Below are 23,779 nucleotides of genomic sequence, written 5' to 3' on the forward strand. Positions count from 1 at the left end.
AGTGTTGTTATTATCCCCACTGGGTACAGTCTCCAGTGCTGTTATTATCCTCTCTGGTACAGTCTCCAGTGTTGTTATTATCCTCACTGGGTACAGTCTCCAGTGCTGTTTTTATCCTCTCTGGTACAGTCTCCAGTGCTATTATTACCCTAACTGGTACAGTCTCCAGTGCTGTTATTATCCTCTCTGGTACAGTCTCCAGTGCTGTTATTATCCTCTCTGGTACAGTCTCCAGTGCTGTTATTACCTTCTCTGGTTCAGTCTCCAGTGCTGTTATTACCCTCTCTGGTACAGTCTCCAGTGCTTTTATTATCCTCACTGGTACAGTCTCCAGTGCTGTTATTATCCTCACTGGTACAGTCTCCATTGCTGTTATTATCCTCACTGGGTACAGTCTCCAGTGCTGTTATTATCCTCACTGGTACAGTATCCAGTGCTGTTATTATCCTCACTGGGTACAGTCTCCAGTGCTGTTATTATCCTCACTGGGCACAGTCTCCAGTGCTGTTATTAACCTCTCTGGTACAGTCTCCAGTGCTGTTATTATCCTCTCTGGTACAGTCTCCAGTGCTGCTTTTACCCTCTCTGGTACAGTCTCCAGTGCTGTTATTATCCTCTCTGGTTCAGTCTCCAGTGCTGTTATTATCCTCTCTGGTACAGTCTCCAGTGCTGTTATTACCCTCTCTGGTACAGTCTCCAGTGCTGTTATTATCCTCACTGGTACAGTCTCCAGTGCTGTTATTATCCTCACTGGTACAGTCTCCAGTGCTGTTATTATCCTCACTGGGTACAGTCTCCAGTGCTGTTATTATCCTCACTGGTACAGTATCCAGTGCTGTTATTATCCTCTCTGGGTACAGTCTCCAGTGCTGTTATTATCCTCACTGGGTACAGTCTCCAGTGCTGTTATTACCCTCTCTGGGTACAGTCTCCAGTGCTGTTATTATCCTCACTGGGTACAGTCTCCAGTGCTGTTATTATCCTCTCTGGGTACAGTCTCCAGTGCTGTTATTATCCTCTCTGGTACAGTCTCCAGTGCTGTTATTATCCTCTCTGGGTACAGTCTCCAGTGCTGTAATTACCCACTCTGGTTCAGTCTCCAGTGCTGTTATTATCCTCTCTGGTACAGTCTCCAGTGCTGTGATCATCCATTCTGGTACAGTCTCCAGTGCTGTTATTACCCTCTCTGGGTACAGTCTCCAGTGCTGTTATTACCCTCTCTGGGTACAGTCTCCAGTGCTGTTATTATCCTCTCTGGTACAGTCTCCAGTGCTGTTATTACCCTCTCTGGGTTGTCTCCAGTGCTGTTGTTACCCTCTCTGGGTACAGTCTCCAGTGCTGTTATTATCCTCTCTGGTACAGTCTCCAGTGCTGTTATTACCCTCTCTGGGTTGTCTCCAGTGCTGTTATTACCCTCTCTGGGTTCGGTCTCCAGTGCTGTTATTTCCCTCTCTGGGTACAGTCTCCAGTGCTGTTATTACTCTCTCTGAGTACAGTCTCCAGTGCTGTTATTACCCTCTCTGGGTACAGTCTCCAGTGCTCTTATTACCCTCTCTGGTTCAGTCTCCAGTGCTGTTATTACCCTCTCTGGGGTCAGTCTCCAGTGCTGTTATTACCCTCTCTGGTTCCGTCTCCAGTGCTGTTATTACCCTCTCTGGTACATTCTCCAGTGCTGTTATTACCCTCACTGGTACAGTCTCCAGTGCTGTTATTACCCTCACTGGTACAGTCTCCAGTGCTGTTATTACCCTCTCTGGTACACTCTCCAGTGCTGTTATTATCCTCACTGGGTACAGTCTCCAGTGCTGTTATTATCCTCTCTGGTACAGTCTCCAGTGCTGTTATTATCCTCTCTGGTACAGTCTCCAGTGCTGCTTTTATCCTCACTGGTACAGTCTCCAGTGCTTTTATTACCCTCTCTGGGTACAGTCTCCAGTGCTGTTATTACCCTCTCTGGTACACTCTCCAGTGCTGTTATTATCCCCTCTGGTACAGTCTCCAGTGCTGTTATTATCCTCACTGGGTACAGTCTCCAGTGCTGTTATTATCCTCTCTGGTACAGTCTCCAGTGCTGTTATTATCCTCTCTGGTACAGTCTCCAGTGCTGCTTTTACCCTCTCTGGTACAGTCTCCAGTGCTGCTTTTACCCTCTCTGGTACAGTCTCCAGTGCTGTTAATATTCTCTCTGGGTACAGTCTCCAGTGCTGTTATTATCCTCTCTGGTACCATCTCCAGTGCTGTTATTATCCCCTCTGGTTCAGTCTCCAGTGCTGTTATTACCCTCTCTGGGGTCGGTCTCCATTGCTGTTATTATCCTCACTGGGCACAGTCTCCAGTGCTATTATTATCCTCTCTGGTACATTCTCCAGTGCTGTTATTACCCTCTCTGGGTACAGTCTCCAGTGCTGTTATTACCCTCTCTGGGTACAGTCTCCAGTGCTGTTATTATCCTCTCTGGTTCAGTCTCCAGTGCTGTTATTACCCTCTCTGGTACAGTCTCCAGTGCTGTTATTATCCTCACTGAGCACAGTCTCCAGTGCTATTATTATCCTCTCTGGTACATTCTCCAGTGCTGTTATTACCCTCTCTGGGTACAGTCTCCAGTGCTGTTATTACCCTCTCTGGGTACAGTCTCCAGTGCTGTTATTATCCTCTCTGGTACAGTCTCCAGTGCTGCTATTATCCTCTCTGGAACAGTCTCCAGTGCTGTTATTACCCTCTCTGGGTACAGTCTCCAGTGCTGTTATTATCCTCTCTGGTTCAGTCTCCAGTGCTGTTATTACCCTCTCTGGGTTCAGTCTCCAGTGCTGTTATTATCTTCTCTGGTACAGTCTCCAGTGCTGTTATTACCCTCTCTGGGGTCGGTCTCCAGTGCTGTTATTATCCTCTCTGGTTCAGTCTCCAGTGCTGTTATTACCCTCTCTGGGTTCAGTCTCCAGTGCTGTTATTATCCTCTCTGGTACATTCTCCAGTGCTGTTATTACCCTCTCTGGGTACAGTCTCCAGTGCTGTTATTATCCTCTCTGGTTCAGTCTCCAGTGCTGTTATTACCCTCTCTGGGTTCAGTCTCCAGTGCTGTTATTATCTTCACTGGGCACAGTCTCCAGTGCTGTTATTATCCTCACTGGGTACAGTCTCCAGTGCTGTTATTACCCTCTCTGGTACAGTCTCCAGTGCTGTTATTACCCTCACTGGTACAGTCTCCAGTGCTGTTATTATCCCCTCTGGTACAGTCTCCAGTGCTGTTATGATCCTCACTGGTACAGTCTCCTGTGCTGTTATTATCCTCTCTGGTACAGTCTCCAGTGCTATTTTTACCCTCACTGGTACAGTCTCCAGTGCTGTTATTATCCTCTCTGGTACAGTCTCCAGTGCTGTTATCATCCCCTCTGGTACAGTCTCCAGTGCTGTTATGATCCTCACTGGTACAGTCTCCAGTGCTGTTATTACTCTCTCTGGGTTCTGTCCTAGTTTGCCTTGGAGCTCTCCATCCATATCCTGGGAATCTACTCTCAGTGGATCCATGATAGATCTAATGTAATCGATCACCTGAGCAGAGAGTGGAGTGTGACTCACTGTAACTCCAAACCCCAGGGGGAGGAGTGAGACAGATGTGTGAGTGCGATATGCAACAGCATGGTGTGACCGGGAAGTGTGAGCGGGAGGTGTGAGAGGGGAGTTGTGACCAGGAGGTGTGAGACGGGAGGTGTGAGAGGGGAGTTGTGACCGGGAGGTATGGGACGGGAGGTGTGAAACGTAGGTGTGAGAGGGAGGTGTGAACCGGAGGTGAAAGATAGAGGTGTGGGGAGGAGGTATCAGGGGGAGGTGTGAGCAGGAGGTGTGTGCAGGAGATGTGAGTCGGGAGGTGTGAGCGGGGAGGTGTGAGTATGGAGGTGTGAGCAGGAGGTATGACCGGGAGATGTGAGCAGGGAGGTGTGAGTAGGGAGTTGTGAGCAGGAGGTGTGAGTGGGAGATGTGAGTGGGGAGGTGTGAGCAGGGAGGTGTGAGCAGGAGATATGAGCGGGGAGGTGTGAGCAGGGAGGTGTGAGCAGGAAGTGTGAGTAGGGAGGTGTGAGTAGGGAGGTGTGAGCAGGAGTTGTGAGCAGGAGATATGAGTGGGGAGGTGTGAGCGGGGAGGTGTGAGCAGGAGGTGTGAGCAGGAGGTGTGAGCGGAAGATGTGAGCGGGGAGGTGTGAGCAGGAGGTGTGAGCGGGGAGGTGTGAGCAGGAGGTGTGAGCGGAAGATGTGAGCGGGGAGGTGTGAGCGGGGAGGTGTGAGTGGGGAGGTGTGAGCAGGAGGTGTGAGCGGAAGATGTGAGCGGGGAGGTGTGAGCAGGAGATATGAGTAGGGAGGTGTGAGTGGGGAGGTGTGAGCAGGAGGTGTGAGCGGGGAGGTGTGAGCAGGAAGTGTGAGTAGGGAGGTGTGAGATGCTTTATTGATACTCACAGTCAGTAGGAGACACTTGTTTTCTTTAATTGCACCAATACATCCCAGAAATGCGACTATCATCACCACGGTACCGATGCCAATGAGCAGGTTGGCGGCCGATAATGAGGGGAAGGTGGCAGAGAGCGTGGCAAAGTTACCCTGCGTTATGGCCAGCCAGATCCCAACTCCCAGAATTCCACAGCCTCCCAGCTAGGAAGTAAGCAAAATAAAAATCATGAGATGTTTATCATAAGAACATAAGGAATAGGAGCAGGAGTAGGCCATTCGGCCCCTCGAGCCTGCTCCACCATTCAATCAGATCATGGCTGATCTTCTACCTCAACTCCACTTTCCCGCCCGATCTCCATATCCCTCGATGCCTTTAATATCTAGAAATCTATCGATCTCTGACACACACTCACTGATACACACACACACTCACTGACACACACACACACTGATACACATACACACTCACTGACACACACACTCACTGATACACATACACACTCACTGACACACACACTCACTGATACACACACACACTCACTGACACACACACTCACTGATACACACACACACTCACTGACACACACTCACTGATACACACACACACTCACTGACACACACACACTGATACACATACACACTCACTGACACACACACACTGATACACACACACACTCACTGACACACACTCACTGATACACATACACACTCACTGACACACACACTCACTGATACACATACACACTCACTGACACACACACACTGATACACATACACACTCACTGACACACACACACTGATACACATACACACTCACTGACACACACACACTGATACACATACACACTCACTGACACACACTCACTGATACACATACACACTCACTGACACACACACTCACTGACACACACACTGATAAACACACACTGACACACACACTGATACACACTCACTGACACACACACTCACTGACACACACACTGATAAACACACACTGACACACACACTGATAAACACACACTGACACACACTCACTGATAAACACTCACTGACATACACACTGATATACACACTGATACACACTCACTGACACACACACTCACTGACATACACACTCACTGACATACACGCTGACACACACACTGACACACTCACTGACACACACACTCACTGACATACACACTGACACACACACTCACTGACATACACACTGACACACACACTGACACACTCACTGACACACACACTCACTGACATACACACTGACACACACACTGATACACACACTGATACACACTCACTGACACACACACTCACTGACATACACACTGACACACACACACACACAGACTGACAGACACAAGTACACAACCAGACAGACAACACATGCGCACACACAGACACAGACAAAGATTTTCTGAGCAACTGTAGCTTCCAGTGAGAGACCCTCAGCCACTTTATTTCAGGACCCAGCAGTGTGTGGTCACTTTCTGTTCCACACCCACCCGTGATCAGTGACAATCGATTCGATTTTGATAAATCAGCGGATGAATGATTTCTTTTAGCGCACTGTTGATTTTTAATATTGAACAGTGCGGGCCTGCGGGAATGGGTCCTCATGTTTTCAGGTAATACCTGCCCTCACTGCAGCTACTGGCAGACGATGCTGTCCTAAATCCTATTACAGGTCTGGGTTTCTGGGCTCCTTGTGTAAAGGGCCAGTCCCTCGAGTGGTTATTTTCTCCCGTTCCCCAGGATAATTTAGCCCATTAATAGCCCGTGCTTTTTCACATAGCTCCTGTTGGATAGTGTTCTTGTACTTGCCCATCGTGCAAGATGTATGAGCTGCCTCTTCAGGGACTGGGCCTTGGGGCAGTTTGTCTAATGGATTTTCCCTGCCCCACTGCACACAGCAACACTCCATCCTGGAGCGATATGATCATGAACCGAAACATTTTATTGTGGCGGCGCAGTTGAAGCAAGGCGATGGACGACTGGGCCTCGCACTCAGTGCTCCAGATAAATTATTCAGCGGGAGTGCATGAAAGCACATTAATTGTCCCGACACGTTCTCCCACTGTGCAGCGTTGGTAACAGACAGTCCCGCAGTCAGGAACCTGAACCTGCCAGTAAACCTGAGCGAGGCTTCACGGGGGGAGAAACTGGCTTGCCTCGCGATGCTTTTTCGGGGGTCAAAGTTGGGGGGGCAAAGCGTGCCAATTTAGCAGTGGGACGGCCTGGCCCAGTCGGCTCAGGGGTCAATCCCACTGCCAAATCCCGGGCGGACGCCTGAAACAGGCATCAGGTCCCTTGAACATGTCAATTAGGGGCCGATGCCCGTTAAAGGAGCCCTTCCACATAACTGGTCACCTCATGAGACAAGAGACGTCGGGACTGCCCCTCCCCCTCTCAGGTTTCTTCAGCCAACTACACACAAGTTTTTGAAACTTTGTTTCACAAAAACGTCTTCCTACGAAGCCAAGAGGAGCAGATGGAGCAGGAGTGCACCCCCATTTCTTGTGGTCCGCTCCAACCTCCCCCCTAATGTGGCCCACTCCACCGCCCACTTCTTGTGGCCCGCTACAACCCCCCACTCCTGTGGCCTGCTCCAACCCCCCCCCAATCCTGTGGCCTGCTCCAACCCCCCCCCAATCCTGTGGCCTGCTCCAACCCCCCCCCAATCCTGTGGCCTGCTCCAACCCCCCCCCAATCCTGTGGCCCGCTCCAACCCCCCCCCCCCCCCCAACTCCTGTGGCCCGCTCTAACCCCCCCCCCTCTCCTGTGGCCCACTCCAACCCCCCCCCCCCTCTCCTGTGGCCCGCTCTAACCCCCCCCCCCTCTCCTGTGGCCCGCTCTAACCCCCCCCCCTCTCCTGTGGCCCACTCCAACCCCCCCCCCCCTCTCCTGTGGCCCGCTCTAACCCCCCCCCCCTCTCCTGTGGCCCGCTCTAACCCCCCCCCCAATCCTGTGGCCCGCTCTAACCCCCCCCCCCTCTCCTGTGGCCCGCTCTAACCCCCCCCCCAATCCTGTGGCCCACTCCAACCCCCCCCCCCCTCTCCTGTGGCCCGCTCTAACCCCCCCCCCTCTCCTGTGGCCCACTCCAACCCCCCCCCCCCTCTCCTGTGGCCCGCTCTAACCCCCCCCCCCTCTCCTGTGGCCTGCTCTAACCCCCCCCCCAATCCTGTGGCCTGCTCCAACCCCCCCCCAATCCTGTGGCCCGCTCTAACCCCCCCCCCCCTCTCCTGTGGCCCGCTCTAACCCCCCCCCCCTCTCCTGTGGCCCGCTCTAACCCCCCCCCCCCTCTCCTGTGGCCCGCTCTAACCCCCCCCCCCCCCAATCCTGTGGCCCGCTCTAACCCCCCCCCCCCTCTCCTGTGGCCCGCTCTAACCCCCCCCCCCCCAATCCTGTGGCCCGCTCTAACCCCCCCCCCCTCTCCTGTGGCCCGCTCTAACCCCCCCCCCCAATCCTGTGGCCCGCTCTAACCCCCCCCCCCCCCCTCCTGTGGCCCACTCTAACCCCCCCCCAATCCTGTGGCCCACTCTAACCCCCCCCCAATCCTGTGGCCCACTCTAACCCCCCCCCTCTCCTGTGGCCCACTCTAACCCCCCCCCCCCCCCTCCTGTGGCCCACTCTAACCCCCCCCCAATCCTGTGGCCCACTCTAACCCCCCCCCAATCCTGTGGCCCGCTCTAACCCCCCCCCCTCTCCTGTGGCCCGCTCTAACCCCCCCCCCCCTCTCCTGTGGCCCACTCTAACCCCCCCCCCCCCTCTCCTGTGGCCCGCTCTAACCCCCCCCCCCCTCTCCTGTGGCCCGCTCTAACCCCCCCCCCCCTCTCCTGTGGCCCGCTCTAACCCCCCCCCCTCTCCTGTGGCCCACTCTAACCCCCCCCCTCTCCTGTGGCCCGCTCTAACCCCCCCCCCCAATCCTGTGGCCCGCTCTAACCCCCCCCTCTCCTGTGGCCCGCTCTAACCCCCCCCCCCCCCCCTCTCCTGTGGCCCACTTCACCCTGCCCCTCCTGGGACTTACCCGAGGGCCGCTGATGACGAGGCAGGTAGTCTGATATTGGTACCTCCCGGGGTCCGAGTAGCCTTTGGAGGCACGACCAATGCCGGCAGCTCACCGCGAGTATGCAGGTGAGGGGAGAAACAAATTTCCATCAGTCCTCGACCCCCTGGGTCCAGGCCCTCTCTCTCCACAACACCAAGTCAACGGGCCCAGACTCATTTCTACCCCCATGTGTCCAATGTGGATCACAGTACAGGTGAGGGGTCGGACTGTCAGAGACTCCAGGTGTACAGAGCTCTGGAGAAGCTCCTCACTCAATGCATCAGGGGGTTTAATTAGGGAGAAACTGAGCCACAGGTAGATCCAAATCAGGAGGCCGTTTGGTGATTCATGGATTATCTGTCCAGGACCACCCGACTGCCCTTCCATTGCAGCATCTGACTGCTTCTTAACATATTCCAGAGTTTCCCCTCCCCCGCTCTGTCTGAAAGACAACTCCAAGTATCGGTCACTCTCTGTGTGAAGAACTTCCCGATATAAGAACAGAAGAAATAGGGGCAGGGGTAGGTCTTTCGGCCCCTCGAGCCTGCTCCGTCATTCAACAAGTCCATGGCTGATCTTCAACCTCAACGCTATTTTCCTGCACTATCCCCATATCCCTCGATGCCTTTAATATCTAGAAATCTATCGATCTCTGTTTTGAATGTACTCAATGACTGAGCCTCCACAGCCCTCGGGGGTAGAGAATTCCAAAGATTCACAACCCTCCGAGTGAAGAAATTTCTCCACATCTGAGTCCTAAATGGCCAACCCCGTATCCTGAGACTGTGACCCCTGATTCTAGACTCCCCAGCCAGGGGAAACATCCTCCTTGTATCTACCCTGTCGAGCCCTGTAAGAATTTTGTATGTTACGATGAGATCACCTCCCATTCTTCTAAACTCTAGAGAATACAGGCCTAGTCTACTCAATCTCTTCTCATACGACAAACCCAGCAATCAGTCTGGTGAATCTTCATTGCACTCCCTCTATGGCAAGTATATCCCAGTACATCACTAGGTTGAACCTCTGACCTTTCGTCACAGTTTTTCTGGAAGAATTATTCTGGATTTACCTGTTCTCTACCATTTACTATTGTTTGTGCCTCTGGAAGATGACCTCTCAGACCCTCCTTTCCAGATTGAAGAGCCCCAGTCTCACCAGTCTCATAACTCAGACCCCTGACACCAGGGACCAGCCTCGTGGCTTCTCCTCTGCACATCCCCCAGGTCTTGGATGTCTCTCGTTTCTCCATCTGGACACAGTGACTCAAGGTGTGATCTGACCAGAGTACAGTGCAGTGTGATCAGGACTCACTCTGACTCATCTTCTACTGTTGTGTCTACATCGTTCAATCTTCTATTGGGTTTTGCTGCTGTGCAATGATTGGACACGTTAAATGTGAAGTCTAATGGTTCACTTTCCCTTTCCCCCTTAGCGATGTTTATGGAGTCCCTTTCCCCTTACTGTGTGGGCAGTACTTCACATTGATCCATTAGAAATCCCATCGTTCCACCGTTTACATATTGTGTTTCATTCATTTGGAATTTCCCGAGCTGCCCCCTCAGTGTCAACTCTCTTTCCTCAATTGGGATCGACCACAAATTTGACCCAGTTTCAGAATCCGGGCCGTTAATGCAAATGACAAACGGTCGTGATCCCAACTGCGATCCCGAGGGTGTCCCACTCAGCATATCCCCCCACCCCCCATCGACATCACTCCCTTGACAATAGCAGCTTCTTACCTTTCAGCCACCTGTTCCCATCTTTTGCTCTGACTCCCTGTTGTTTCAGTCTTAGGCAGTGACCTTTCATACTGAACCTGATGATGATCTGAGCAGTGGAGGTGCTGCAATTAGCCCTCAGTACCCTCCGGGGAGCGGGGGGGGGGGAGGGGGAGTAAAATTCGGCAGGATTCTCACTCCTGATCACAATACAGCACCCCCCGTGGATGCATGGGCATCGGGTGAGGACAGGACTACGTTTGGCTGCGATGCATCCTAAGGTTGACTAGCCTGCTGACACTCACTGTCCGGGCTGACGGGTGAAGAATGGGGAGGTACTGCAGTAGTCCGCAGCCCAGATTACAGGGTTTACTGAACGAGGGGAAGAGTTAACTGAAAACGGGAAGACCAGACCTCCTCCCGGCCAGCTGGGGATGAATGAAGTTTCCAGCAACTGCAGCTCATTGCTGATCTGGATACTGGGCTCAGTAAATTAAGGTGCCTGGAGCCGAGCCCACCCTGCAGATTAGCATCAAGGCCCACCCACACCTTCGCTATGCTTAAGCTCGTACTTACCGCACTGTCCGACTCTCACTCACGGGATCCACAAAGTGTGAAGCTCCTCCTCTCCCTCCCTCACTCCTTTCCTCTGCCATTCGACAGGCTTTTAAAAGCCAAACTTGATTTGCCTCATCTTCACGTTTGAGCAATGTCCTACATTACGGCCTAGGCCTTTCAGTAAGGTTTCTCAATCCTATTTTCTGCCCCTAAATCTGTTGCCACTTTGAATGGAGGCACTACACCTCAATGTGGGCCTGAGAGCAGGGCCGGCCGACTGCTGACCCCTTCGCTAAAACCCCACACAAATAGGATTCTGAATCCACTCCAAACTCCACCAGGTTTTAACGTTTAAAAAAATTCATCCTTGGGATGTGGGCATCGCTGGCAAGGCCGGCATTTATTGCCCATCCCTAGTTGCCTTGTTCAACTGAGCGGTTTGCTAGGCCACTTTAGAGGGCATTAAAGAGTGAACCACATTCATGTGGACTGGAGTCACACATAGACCGGGTAAGGTCGACAGGAGTCCTTCACTAAAGGACGTTAGTGAGTCAGTGGGTTTTCATGACACTTTACTGACACTAGCTTTTTATTTCTAGACGTTTTAAAGTGAATTTGGAATTTGAACTGACATTCTCTGGATTACGAGTCCAGTATCATAACCACTACACTACCATATAGCAACAGTTATAAACCAATGACTTGTTTCTGCTGTTATTTAACAAGCTCGACATGTGCTATGCGAATGGGAGATCTCCTGGCAATTTTATGAATGCCGTGTGTACAGGAGCCCGGCCCAAGGGCAGCTCACATTCATCAAAGCAGGAACTGATTCTCCGTCCCATGTTCCCTTGGAGTGCAGCCCCTGTTGGGAGTGCGAGATCAGTGAATTCACCTGCTTGTGAAGAACACCATCAATAATGTCCTCCAGCAATCTCCGGGATGGGATTTGGAACAAAATCCAAAACACAATCAGGAACATTTCAGAGGACCAAAAATGTCAGTGAGTTGGATCTCAGCCACCCTCCGTGCTCCATTTCACTCTGTGGAGTATGGAGTCCAGATCCTCAACACAATCCAGCCCTCTCCATCAATGAGCTCTGGGGGTTAGAGGGATTGTACTGTGGAGGCAGAGGGACAGTGGAGAGTCTGATTTAATACCATCATTACACATTGACCACTGGACAGGGTGAACTCGACAACACAATGTCTATCACTCTCGTCCAATCTATTGCTATTTAACTGTCACCAATCAGACTTTCATGCTGCTCTCCATCTTGTCAAAGGTGCCTGGCGGCAGCAATAAGATCTCCCACCTCTGTCACTGCGATCACTGACGGAGCAAGGCAGATTAATGACAACAATGATCAGACCAATCTCACATCATTCAAACGCAGGGCTCCCGACACGTTAAATATTGGACCATTTACCTCCTCGTTACCTCAAATATCTGACTTCAGAACACAACCTGCTCTCTGCTAAACACTGAACAATAACATACCATTGCACAATGAGTAATCCTCACCCTGCTGAATAAACGGTGACTGAGAGTAATCCTCACCCTGCTGAATAAACAGTGACTGAGAGTAATCCTCACCCTGCTGAATAAACAGTGAGTGAGAGTAATCCTTACCCTGCTGAATAAACAGTGACTGAGAGTAATCCTCACCCTGCTGAATAAACAGTGACTGAGAGTAATCCTTACCCTGCAGAATAAACAGCGACTGAGAGTAATCCTTACCCTGCAGAATAAACAGCGACTGAGAGTAGTCATCACCCTGCTGAATAAACATTGACTGAGAGTAATCCTTACCCTGCTGAATAAACAGTGACTGAGAGTAACCCTTACCCTGCTGAATAAACAGTGACTGAGAGTAACCCTTACCCTGCTGAATAAACCGTGACTGTGAGTAACCCTTACCCTGCTGAATAAACAGTGACTGAGAGTAATCCTTACCCTGCTGAATAAACCGTGACTGTGAGTAACCCTTACCCTGCTGAATAAACAGTGACTGAGAGTAACCCTTACCCTGCTGAATAAACAGTGACTGAGAGTAACTCTTATCCTCCTGAATAAACAGTGACTGAGAGTAACCCTCAACATGCTGAATAAACAGTGAATGAGAGTAACCCTTACACTGCTGAATAAACAGTGACTGAGAGTAACCCTTAACCTGCTGAATAAACAGTGACTGAGAGTAACCCTAACTGTGCAGAATAAACAGTGACTGAGAGTAACCCTTAACCTGCAGAATAAACAGTGAGTAAGAGTATTCCTTACCATGCTGAATAAACAGTGACTGAGAGTAATCCTTACCCTGCTGAATAAACAGTGACTGAGAGTAACCCTTACTCTGCTGCATAAACAGTGACTGAGAGGAATCCTTACCCTGCTGAATAAACAGTGACTGAGAGCAATCCTCACCCTGCTGAATAAACAGTGACTGAGAGTAACTCTTACTCTTCTGAATAAAGAGTGACTGAGAGGAATCCTTACCCTGCTGAATAAACAGTGACTGAGAGTAATCCTTACCCTGCTGAAAAAAAAACTGAGAGTAATCCTTACCCTGCTGAATAAACAGTGACTGAGAGTAATCCTTACCGTGCAGAATAAAGAGTGACTGAGAGTAACCCCCACCTTCAGAATAAAAAGTGCCTGAGAGTAACCCTTACTCTGCTGAATAAACAGTGACTCAAGGTGTGATCTGACCAGAGTACAGTGCAGTGTGATCAGGACTCACTCTGACTCATCTTCTACTGTTGTGTCTACATCGTTCAATCTTCTATTGGGTTTTGCTGCTGTGCAATGATTGGACACGTTAAATGTGAAGTCTAATGGTTCACTTTCCCTTTCCCCCTTAGCGATGTTTATGGAGTCCCTTTCCCCTTACTGTGTGGGCAGTACTTCACATTGATTTATTTGAAATCCCATCGTTCCACCGTTTACATATTGTGTTTCATTCATTTGGAATTTCCCGGGCTGCCCCCTCAGTGTCAACTCTCTTTCCTCAATTGGGATCGACCACAAATTTGACCCAGTTTCAGAATCCGGGCCGTTAATGCAAATGACAAACGGTCGTGATCCCAACTGCGATCCCGAGGGTGTCCCACTCAGCATATCCCCCCACCCCCCATCGACATCACTCCCTTGACAATAGCAGCTTCTTACCTTTCAGCCACCTGTTCCCATCTTTTGCTCTGACTCCCTGTTGTTTCAGTCTTAGGCAGTGACCTTTCATACTGAACCTGATGATGATCTGAGCAGTGGAGGTGCTGCAATTAGCCCTCAGTACCCTCCGGGGAGCGGGGGGGGGGGGGGAGGGGGAGTAAAATTCGGCAGGATTCTCACTCCTGATCACAATACAGCACCCCCCGTGGATGCATGGGCATCGGGTGAGGACAGGACTACGTTTGGCTGCGATGCATCCTAAGGTTGACTAGCCTGCTGACACTCACTGTCCGGGCTGACGGGTGAAGAATGGGGAGGTACTGCAGTAGTCCGCAGCCCAGAGTACAGGGTTTACTGAACGAGGGGAAGAGTTAACTGAAAACGGGAAGACCAGACCTCCTCCCGGCCAGCTGGGGATGAATGAAGTTTCCAGCAACTGCAGCTCATTGCTGATCTGGATACTGGGCTCAGTAAATTAAGGTGCCTGGAGCCGAGCCCACCCTGCAGATTAGCATCAAGGCCCACCCACACCTTCGCTATGCTTAAGCTCGTACTTACCGCACTGTCCGACTCTCACTCGCGGGATCCACAAAGTGTGAAGCTCCTCCTCTCCCTCCCTCACTCCTTTCCTCTGCCATTCGACAGGCTTTTAAAAGCCAAACTTGATTTGCCTCATCTTCACGTTTGAGCAATGTCCTCCATTACGGCCTAGGCCTTTCAGTGAGGTTTCTCAATCCTATTTTCTGCCCCTAAATCTGTTGCCACTTTGAATGGAGGCACTGCACCTCAATGTGGGCCTGAGAGCAGGGCCGGCCGACTGCTGACCCCTTCGCTAAAACCCCACACAAATAGGATTCTGAATCCACTCCAAACTCCACCAGGTTTTAACGTTTAAAAAAAATTCATCCTTGGGATGTGGCATCGCTGGCAAGGCCGGCATTTATTGCCCATCCCTAGTTGCCTTGTTCAACTGAGCGGTTTGCTAGGCCACTTTAGAGGGCATTAAAGAGTGAACCACATTCATGTGGACTGGAGTCACACATAGACCGGGTAAGGTCGACAGGAGTCCTTCACTAAAGGACGTTAGTGAGTCAGTGGGTTTTCATGACACTTTACTGACACTAGCTTTTTATTTCTAGACGTTTTAAAGTGAATTTGGAATTTGAACTGACATTCTCTGGATTACGAGTCCAGTATCATAACCACTACACTACCATATAGCAACAGTTATAAACCAATGACTTGTTTCTGCTGTTATTTAACAAGCTCGACATGTGCTATGCGAATGGGAGATCTCCTGGCAATTTTATGAATGCCGTGTGTACAGGAGCCCGGCCCAAGGGCAGCTCACATTCATCAAAGCAGGAACTGATTCTCCGTCCCATGTTCCCTTGGAGTGCAGCCCCTGTTGGGAGTGCGAGATCAGTGAATTCACCTGCTTGTGAAGAACACCATCAATAATGTCCTCCAGCAATCTCTGGGATGGGATTTGGAACAAAATCCAAAACACAATCAGGAACATTTCAGAGGACCAAAAATGTCAGTGAGTTGGATCTCAGCCACCCTCCGTGCTCCATTTCACTCTGTGGAGTATGGATTCCAGATCCTCAACACAATCCAGCCCTCTCCATCAATGAGCTCTGGGGGTTAGAGGGATTGTACTGTGGAGGCAGAGGGACAGCGGAGAGTCTGATTTAATACCATCATTACACATTGACCACTGGACAGGGTGAACTCGACAACACAATGTCTATCACTCTCGTCCAATCTATTGCTATTGAACTGTCACCAATCAGACTTTCATGCTGCTCTCCATCTTGTCAAAGGTGCCTGGCGGCAGCAATAAGATCTCCCACCTCTGTCACTGCTATCACTGACGGAGCAAGGCAGATTAATGAGAACAATGATCAGACCAATCTCACATCATTCAAACGCAGGGCTCCCGACACATTAAATATTGGACCATTTACCTCCTCGTTACCTCAAATATCTGACTTCAGAACACAACCTGCTCTCTGATAAACACTGAACAATAACATACCATTGCACAGTGAGTAATCCTCACCCTGCTGAATAAACGGTGACTGAGAGTAATCCTCACCCTGCTGAATAAACAGTGACTGAGAGTAATCCTTACCCACTGAATAAACAGTGACTGAGAGTAATTCTTACCCTGCTGAATAAACAGTGACTGAGAGTAATCCTTACCCTGCTGAATAAACAGTGACTGAGAGTAACCCTTACCCTCCTGAATAAACAGTGACTGAGAGTAATCCTCAGCCTGCTGAATAAACAGTGACTGAGAGTAATCCTCACCCTGCTGAATAAACAGTGACTGAGAGTAATCATCACCCTGCTGAATAAACAGTGACTGAGAGTAATCCTTAACCTGCTGAATCAACAGTAACTGTGAGTAACACTTTCCCTGTTGAAAAAGAGTGACTGAGAGTAACTATAACACTGCTGAATAAACAGTGACTGTGAGTAATCCTGACCCGACTTTGAGTAATCCTTACCCTGCTGAATAAACAGTGACTGAGAGTAACCCTTACCCTACTGAATAAACAGTGACTGAGAGTAAACCTTACCCTACTGAATAAACAGTGACTGAGAGTAACCTTTACCCTGCTGAATAAACAGTGACTGAGAGTAATCCTTCCCCTGCTGAATAAACAGTGACTGAGCGTAATCCTTCCCCTGCTGAATAAACAGTGACTGAGCGTAATCCTTACCTCCTGAATAAACAGTGACTGAGAGTAATCCTTACCCTGCTGAATAAACAGTGACTGTGAGTAATCCTTACCTCCTGAATAAACAGTGACTGTGAGTAATCCTTACCGAGCTGAATGAACAGTGACTGTGAGTAACACTTTCCCTGTTGAAAAAGAGTGACTAAGAGTAACTCGAACACTGCTGAATAAACAGTGACTGTGAGTAATCCTTACCCTACTGAATAAACAGTGACTGAGAGTAAACCTTACCCTACTGAATAAACAGTGACTGAGAGTAACGTTTACCCTGCTGAATAAACAGTGACTGAGAGTAACCCTTACCCCGCTGAATAAACAGTGACTGAGAGTAATCCTTCCCCTGCTGAATAAACAGTGACTGAGCGTAATCCTTATCCTGCTGATTAAACATTGACTGAGAGTAACCCTTACCTCCTGAATAAACAGTGACTGAGAGTAATCCTTACCCTGCTGATTAAACATTGACTGAGAGTAACCCTTACCTCCTGAATAAACAGTGACTGAGAGTAATCCTCACCCTGCTGAATAAACAGTGACTGAGAGTAATCCTCACCCTGCTGAATAAACAGTGACTGAGAGTAATCCTCAACCTGCTGAATCAACAGGAACTGTGAGTAACACTTTCCCTGTTGAAAAAGAGTGACTGAGAGTCACTCTAACACTGCTGAATAAACAGTGACTGTGAGTAATCCTTAACCCGACTGAATAAACAGTGACTGAGAGTAACCCTTACCCTACTGAATAAACAGTGACTGAGAGTAACCCTTACCCTGCTGAATAAACAGTGACTGAGAGTAATCCTAACCCTGCTGAATAAACATTGACTGAGAGTAATCCTCACCCTGCTGAATAAACAGTGACTGAGAGTAATCCTCAGCCTGCTGAATAAACAGGGACTGAGAGTAATCCTTACCCTGCTGAATAAACAGGGACTGAGAGTAATCCTCACCCTGCTGAACAAACAGTGACTGTGAGTAACCCTTACCATGCTGAATAAACAGTGACTGTGAGTAATCCTTACACTGCTGAATAAACATTGACTGAGAGTAAACCTTACCTTGCTGAATAAACAGTGACTGAGAGTAATCCTCACCCTGCTGAATAAACAGTGACTGAGAGTAATCCTCACCCTGCTGAATAAACAGTGACTGAGAGTAATCCTTACCCTGCTGAATAAACAGTGACTGAGAGTCATCCTTACCTTGCTGAATAAACAGTGACTGAGAGTAATCCTCACCCTGCTGAATAAACAGTGACTGAGAGTAATCCTTGCACTGCTGAATAAACAGTGACTGAGACTAATCCTTACCCTGCTGAATAAACAGTGACTGACAGTAATCCTTACCCTGCTGAATAAACAGTGACTGAGACTAATCCTTACCCTGCTGGATAAACAGTGACTGAGAGTAACCCTTACCCTGCTGAATAAACAGTGACTGAGACTAATCCTTACCCTGCTGAATAAACAGTGACTGAGAGTAACCCTTACCTCCTGAATAAACAGTGAGTGAGAGTAATCCTCACCCTGCTGAATAAACAGTGGCTGAGAGTAATCCTCACCCTGCTGAATAAACAGTGACTGAGAGTAATCCTTAGCCTGCTGAATAAACAGTGACTGAGACTAATCCTTACCCTGCTGAATAAACAATGACTGAGAGTAATCCTTCCCCTGCTGAATAAACAGTGACTGAGAGTAATCCTCACCCTGCTGAATAAACAGTGACTGAGAGTAATCCTTACCCTGCTGAATAAACAGTGACTGTGAGTAATCCTTACCCTGCTGAATAAACAGTGACTGAGAGTAACCCTTACCTCCTGAATAAACAGTGACTGAGAGTAATCCTCACCCTGCTGAATAAACAGTGACTGAGAGTAATCCTTAGCCTGCTGAATGAACTGTGACTGAGAGTAACCCTTACCCTGCTGAATAAACAGTGACTGAGAGTAATCCTCAGCCTGCTGAATAAACAGGGACTGATAGTAATCCTTACCCTGGGGAATAAACAGTGACTGTGAGTAATCCTTACCCTGCTGAATAAACAGTGACTGTGAGTAATCCTTACACTGCTGAATAAACAGTGACTGTGAGTAATCCTTACCCTGCTGAATAAACAGTGACTGTGAGTAATCCTTACCCTGCTGAATAAACAGTGACTGTGAGTAATCCTCAGCCTGCTGAATAAACAGGGACTGAGAGTAATCCTTACCCTGGGGAATAAACAGTGACTGTGAGTAATCCTTACCCTGCTGAATAAACAGTGACTGTGAGTAATCCTTACCCTACTGAATAAACAGTGACTGAGAGTAACCCTTACCCTGCTGAATAAACAGTGACTGAGAGTAATCCTTACCCTGCTGAATAAACATTGACTGAGAGTAATCCTCACCCTGATGAATAAACAGTGACTGAGAGTAATCCTCACCCTGATGAATAAACAGTGACTGAGAGTAATCCTCAGCCTGCTGAATAAACAGGGACTGAGAGTAATCCTTACCCTGCTGAATAAACAGGGACTGAGAGCAATCCTCACCCTGCTGAATAAGCAGTGACTGTGAGTAACCCTTACCATGCTGAATAAACAGTGACTGTGAGTAATCCTTACACTGCTGAATAAACATTGACTGAGAGTAACCCTTACCTTGCTGAATAAACAGTGACTGAGAGTAATCCACACCCTGCTGAATAAACAGTGACTGAGAGTAATCCTCACCCTGCTGAATAAACAGTGACTGAGAGTAATCCTCACCCTGCTGAATAAACAGTGACTGAGAGTCATCCTTACCCTGCTGAATAAACAGTGACTGAGAGTAATCCTTACCCTGCTGAATAAACAGTGACTGAGACTAATCCTTACCCTGCTGAATAAACAGTGACTGAGAGTAACCCTTACCCTGCTGAATTAGCAGTGACTGAGACTAATCCTTACCCTGCTGAATAAACAGTGACTGAGAGTAATCCTTACCCTGCTGAATAAACAGTGACTGAGACTAATCCTTACCCTGCTGAATAAACAGTGACTGAGAGTAATCCTTCCCCTGCTGAATAAACAGTGACTGAGAGTAATCCTCACCCTGCTGAATAAACAGTGACTGAGAGTAATCCTCTCCCTGCTGAATAAACAGTGACTGTGAGTAATCCTTACCCTGCTGAATAAACAGTGACTGAGAGTAACCCTTACCTCCTGAATAAACAGTGACTGAGAGTAATCCTCACCCTGCTGAATAAACAGTGACTGAAAGTAATCCTCACCCTGCTGAATAAACAGTGACTGAGAGTAATCCTTAGCCTGCTGAATGAACTGTGACTGAGAGTAACCCTTACCCTGCTGAATAAACAGTGACTGAGAGTAATCCTTACCCTGCTGAATAAACAGTGACTGTGAGTAATCCTCAGCCTGCTGAATAAACAGGGACTGAGAGTAATCCTGACCCTGGGGAATAAACAGTGACTGTGAGTAATCCTTACCCTGCTGAATAAACAGTGACTGTGAGTAAACCTTACCCTGCTGAATAAACAGTGACTGTGAGTAACCCTTACCATGCTGAATAAACAGTGACTGTGAGTAATCCTTACACTGCTGAATAAACAGTGACTGAGAGTAATCCTCACCCTGCTGAATAAACAGTGACTGAGAGTAATCCTCACCCTGCTGAATAAACAGGGACTCAGAGTAATCCTCACCCTGCTGAATAAACAGTGACTGAGAGTCATCCTGACTTTGCTGAATAAACAGTGACTGAGAGTAATCCTCACCCTGCTGAATAAACAGTGACTGAGAGTAATCCTCACCCTGCTGAATAAACAGTGACTGAGACTAATCCTTACCCTGCTGAATAAACAGTGACTGAGAGTAATCCTCACCCTGCTGAATAAACAGTGACTGTGAGTAATCCTTACCCTGCTGAATAAACATTGACTGAGAGTAACCCTTACCTCCTGAATAAACAGTGACTGAGAGTAATCCTCACCCTGCTGAATAAACAGTGACTGACAGTAATCCTCACCCTGCTGAATAAACAGTGACTGAGAGTAATCCTTAACCTGCTGAATCAACAGTAACTGTGAGTAACACTTTCCCTGTTGAAAAAGAGTGACTGTGAGTAACTCTAACACTGCTGAATAAACAGTGACTGTGAGTCATCCTTAACCTGACTGAATAAACAGTGACTGAGAGTAACCCTTACCGTACTGAATAGCAGTGACTGAGAGTAACGTTTACCCTGCTGAATAAACAGTGACTGAGAGTCATCATACCCTGCTGAATAAACAGTGACTGAGAGTAATCCTTACCTTGCTGAATAAACATTGACTGAGAGTAACCCTTACCCTGCTGAATGAACAGTGACTGAGAGTAATCCTTACCCTGCTGAATGAACTGTGACTGAGAGTAACCCTTACCCTGCTGAATAAACAGTGACTGAGAGTAATCCTCAGCCTGCTGAATAAACAGGGACTGAGAGTAATCCTTACCCTGCTGAATAAACAGTGACTGTGAGTAATCCTTACCCTGCTGAATAAAAAGTGAATGAGAGTAATCCTTACCCTGCTGAATAAACAGTGACTGTGAGTAACCCTTACCATGCTGAATAAACAGTGACTGTGAGTAATCCTTACACTGCTGAATAAACATTGACTGAGAGTAACCCTTACCTTGCTGAATAAACAGTGACTGAGAGTAATCCTCACCCTGCTGAATAAACAGTGACTGAGAGTAATCCTCACCCTGCTGAATAAACAGTGACTGAGAGTAATCCTTACCCTGCTGAATAAACATTGACTAAGAGTAACCTTTACCTTGCTGAATAAACAGTGACTGAGAGTAACCCTCACCCTGCTGAATAAACAGTGACTGAGAGTAATCCTTACCCTGCTGAATAAACAGTGACTGAGACTAATCCTTACCCTGCTGAATAAACAGTGACTGAGAGTAATCCTCACCCTGATGAATAAACAGTGACTGTGAGTAATCCTTACCCTGCTGAATAAACATTGATTGAGAGTAACCCTTACCTTGCTGAATAAACAGTGACTGAGAGTAATCCTCACCCTGCTGAATAAACAGTGACTGAGACTAATCCTCTCCCTGCTGAATAAACAGTGACTGAGAGTAACCGTACCCTGCTGAATAAACAGTGACTGAGAGTAACCCTTACCCTGCTGAATAAACAGTGACTGAGAGTAATCCTTACCCTGCTGAATAAACAGTGACTGAGAGTAATCCTTACCCTGCTGAATAAACAGTGACTGAGAGTAATCCTTCCCGTGCAGAATAAACAGTGACTGAGAGTAATCCATACCCTGCTGAATAAACAATGACTGAGAGTAATCCTTACCCTGCTGAATAAACAGTGACTGAGAGTAATCCTTACCCTGCTGAATAAACAGTGACTGAGAGTAATCCTTACCATGCTGAATGAACTGTGACTGAGAGTAACCCTTACCCTGCTGAATAAACAGTGACTGAGAGTAATCCTCACCCTGCTGAATAAACAGGGACTGAGAGTAATCATTACCCTGCTGAATAAACAGTGACTGAGAGTAATCCTTACCCTGCTGAATTAACAGTGACTGTGAGTAATCCTTACCGTGCTGAATAAACATTGACTGAGAGTAACCCTTACCTTGCTGAATAAACAGTGACTGAGAGAAATCCTCACCCTGCTGAATAAACAGTGACTGAGACTAATCCTTACCCTGCTGAATAAACAGTGACTGAGAGTAACTCTTACCCTGCTGAATAAACAGGGATTGAGAGTAATCCTTACCCTGCTGAATAAACAGTGACTGAGAGTAATCCTCACCCTGCTGAATAAACAGTGACTGAGAGTAATCCTTCCCGTGTAGAATAAACAGTGACTGAGAGTAATCCTTACCCTGCTGAATAAACAGTGACTGTGAGTAATCCTTACCCTGCTGAACAAACAGTGACTGAGAGTAATCCTCACCCTGCTGAATTAACAGTGACTGAGAGTAATCCTTACCCTGCCGAATAAACAGTGACTGAGAGTAATCCTCACCCTGCTGAATTAACAGTGACTGAGAGTAATCCTTACCCTGCTGAATAAACAGTGACTGAGAGTAATCCTCACCCTGCTGAATAAACCGTGACTGTGAGTAATCCTCACCCTGCTGAATTAACAGTGACTGAGAGTAATCTTTACCCTGCTGAATAAACAGTGACTGAGAGTAATCCTCACCCTGCTGAATTAACAGTGACTGAGAGTAATCCTTACCCTGCTGAATAAACAGTGACTGAGAGTAATCCTTACCTTGCCGAATAAACAGTGACTGAGAGTAATCCTCACCCTGCTGAATTAACAGTGACTGAGAGTAATCCTTACCCTGCTGAATAAACAGTGACTGAGAGTAATCCTTACCCTGCTGAATAAACAGTGACTGAGAGTAATCCTCACCCTGCTGAATAAACAGTGACTGAGACTAATCCTCACCCTGCTGAATAAACTGTGACTGAGAGTAACTCTTACCCTGCTGAATAAACAGAGATTGAGAGTAATCCTTACCCTGCTGAATAAACAGTGACTGAGAGTAATCCTCACCCTGCTGAATAAACAGTGACTGAGAGTAATCCTTCCCGTGCAGAATAAACAGTGACTGAGAGTAATCCTTACCCTGCCGAATAAACAGTGACTGAGAGTAATCCTTACCCTGCTGAATAAACAGTGACTGAGAGTAATCCTTACCCTGCTGAATAAACAGTGACTGAGAGTAATCCATACCCTGCTGAATAAACTGTGACTGTGAGTAATCCTTACCCTGCTGAATAAACAGTGACTGAGAGTAACCCTTACCCTGCTGAATAAACAGTGAGTGAGAGTAATCCTCACCCTGCTGAATAAACAGTGACTGAGAGTAATCCTCACCCTGCTGAATAAACAGTGACTGTGAGTAATCCTTACCCTGCTGAATAAACAGTGACTGAGAGCAACCCTTACCTCCTGAATAAACAGTGACTGAGAGTAATCCTCACCCTGCTGAATAAACAGTGACTGAGAGTAATCCTCACCATGCTGAATAAACAGTGACTGAGAGTAATCCTTAGCCTGCTGAATGAACTGTGACTGAGAGTAACCCTTA

General features: G+C 48.1%; 1 protein-coding gene across 1 annotated transcript in view; it reads right to left on the reverse strand.

Moving 5' to 3' along the window:
* Positions 1-23,779, reverse strand: part of LOC137309568 (tetraspanin-4-like) — a 308,549-nt gene that overhangs the window by 103,837 nt on the left and 180,933 nt on the right. The window contains exon 2 of the mRNA XM_067977703.1: positions 4,447-4,638. Coding sequence (XP_067833804.1) covers positions 4,447-4,638 — 192 coding nt within the window. The remainder of the gene's footprint in view (positions 1-4,446; positions 4,639-23,779) is intronic.

This window comes from Heptranchias perlo, unplaced genomic scaffold, assembly GCF_035084215.1.
Source record: "Heptranchias perlo isolate sHepPer1 unplaced genomic scaffold, sHepPer1.hap1 HAP1_SCAFFOLD_169, whole genome shotgun sequence".
NCBI lineage: Eukaryota > Metazoa > Chordata > Chondrichthyes > Hexanchiformes > Hexanchidae > Heptranchias > Heptranchias perlo.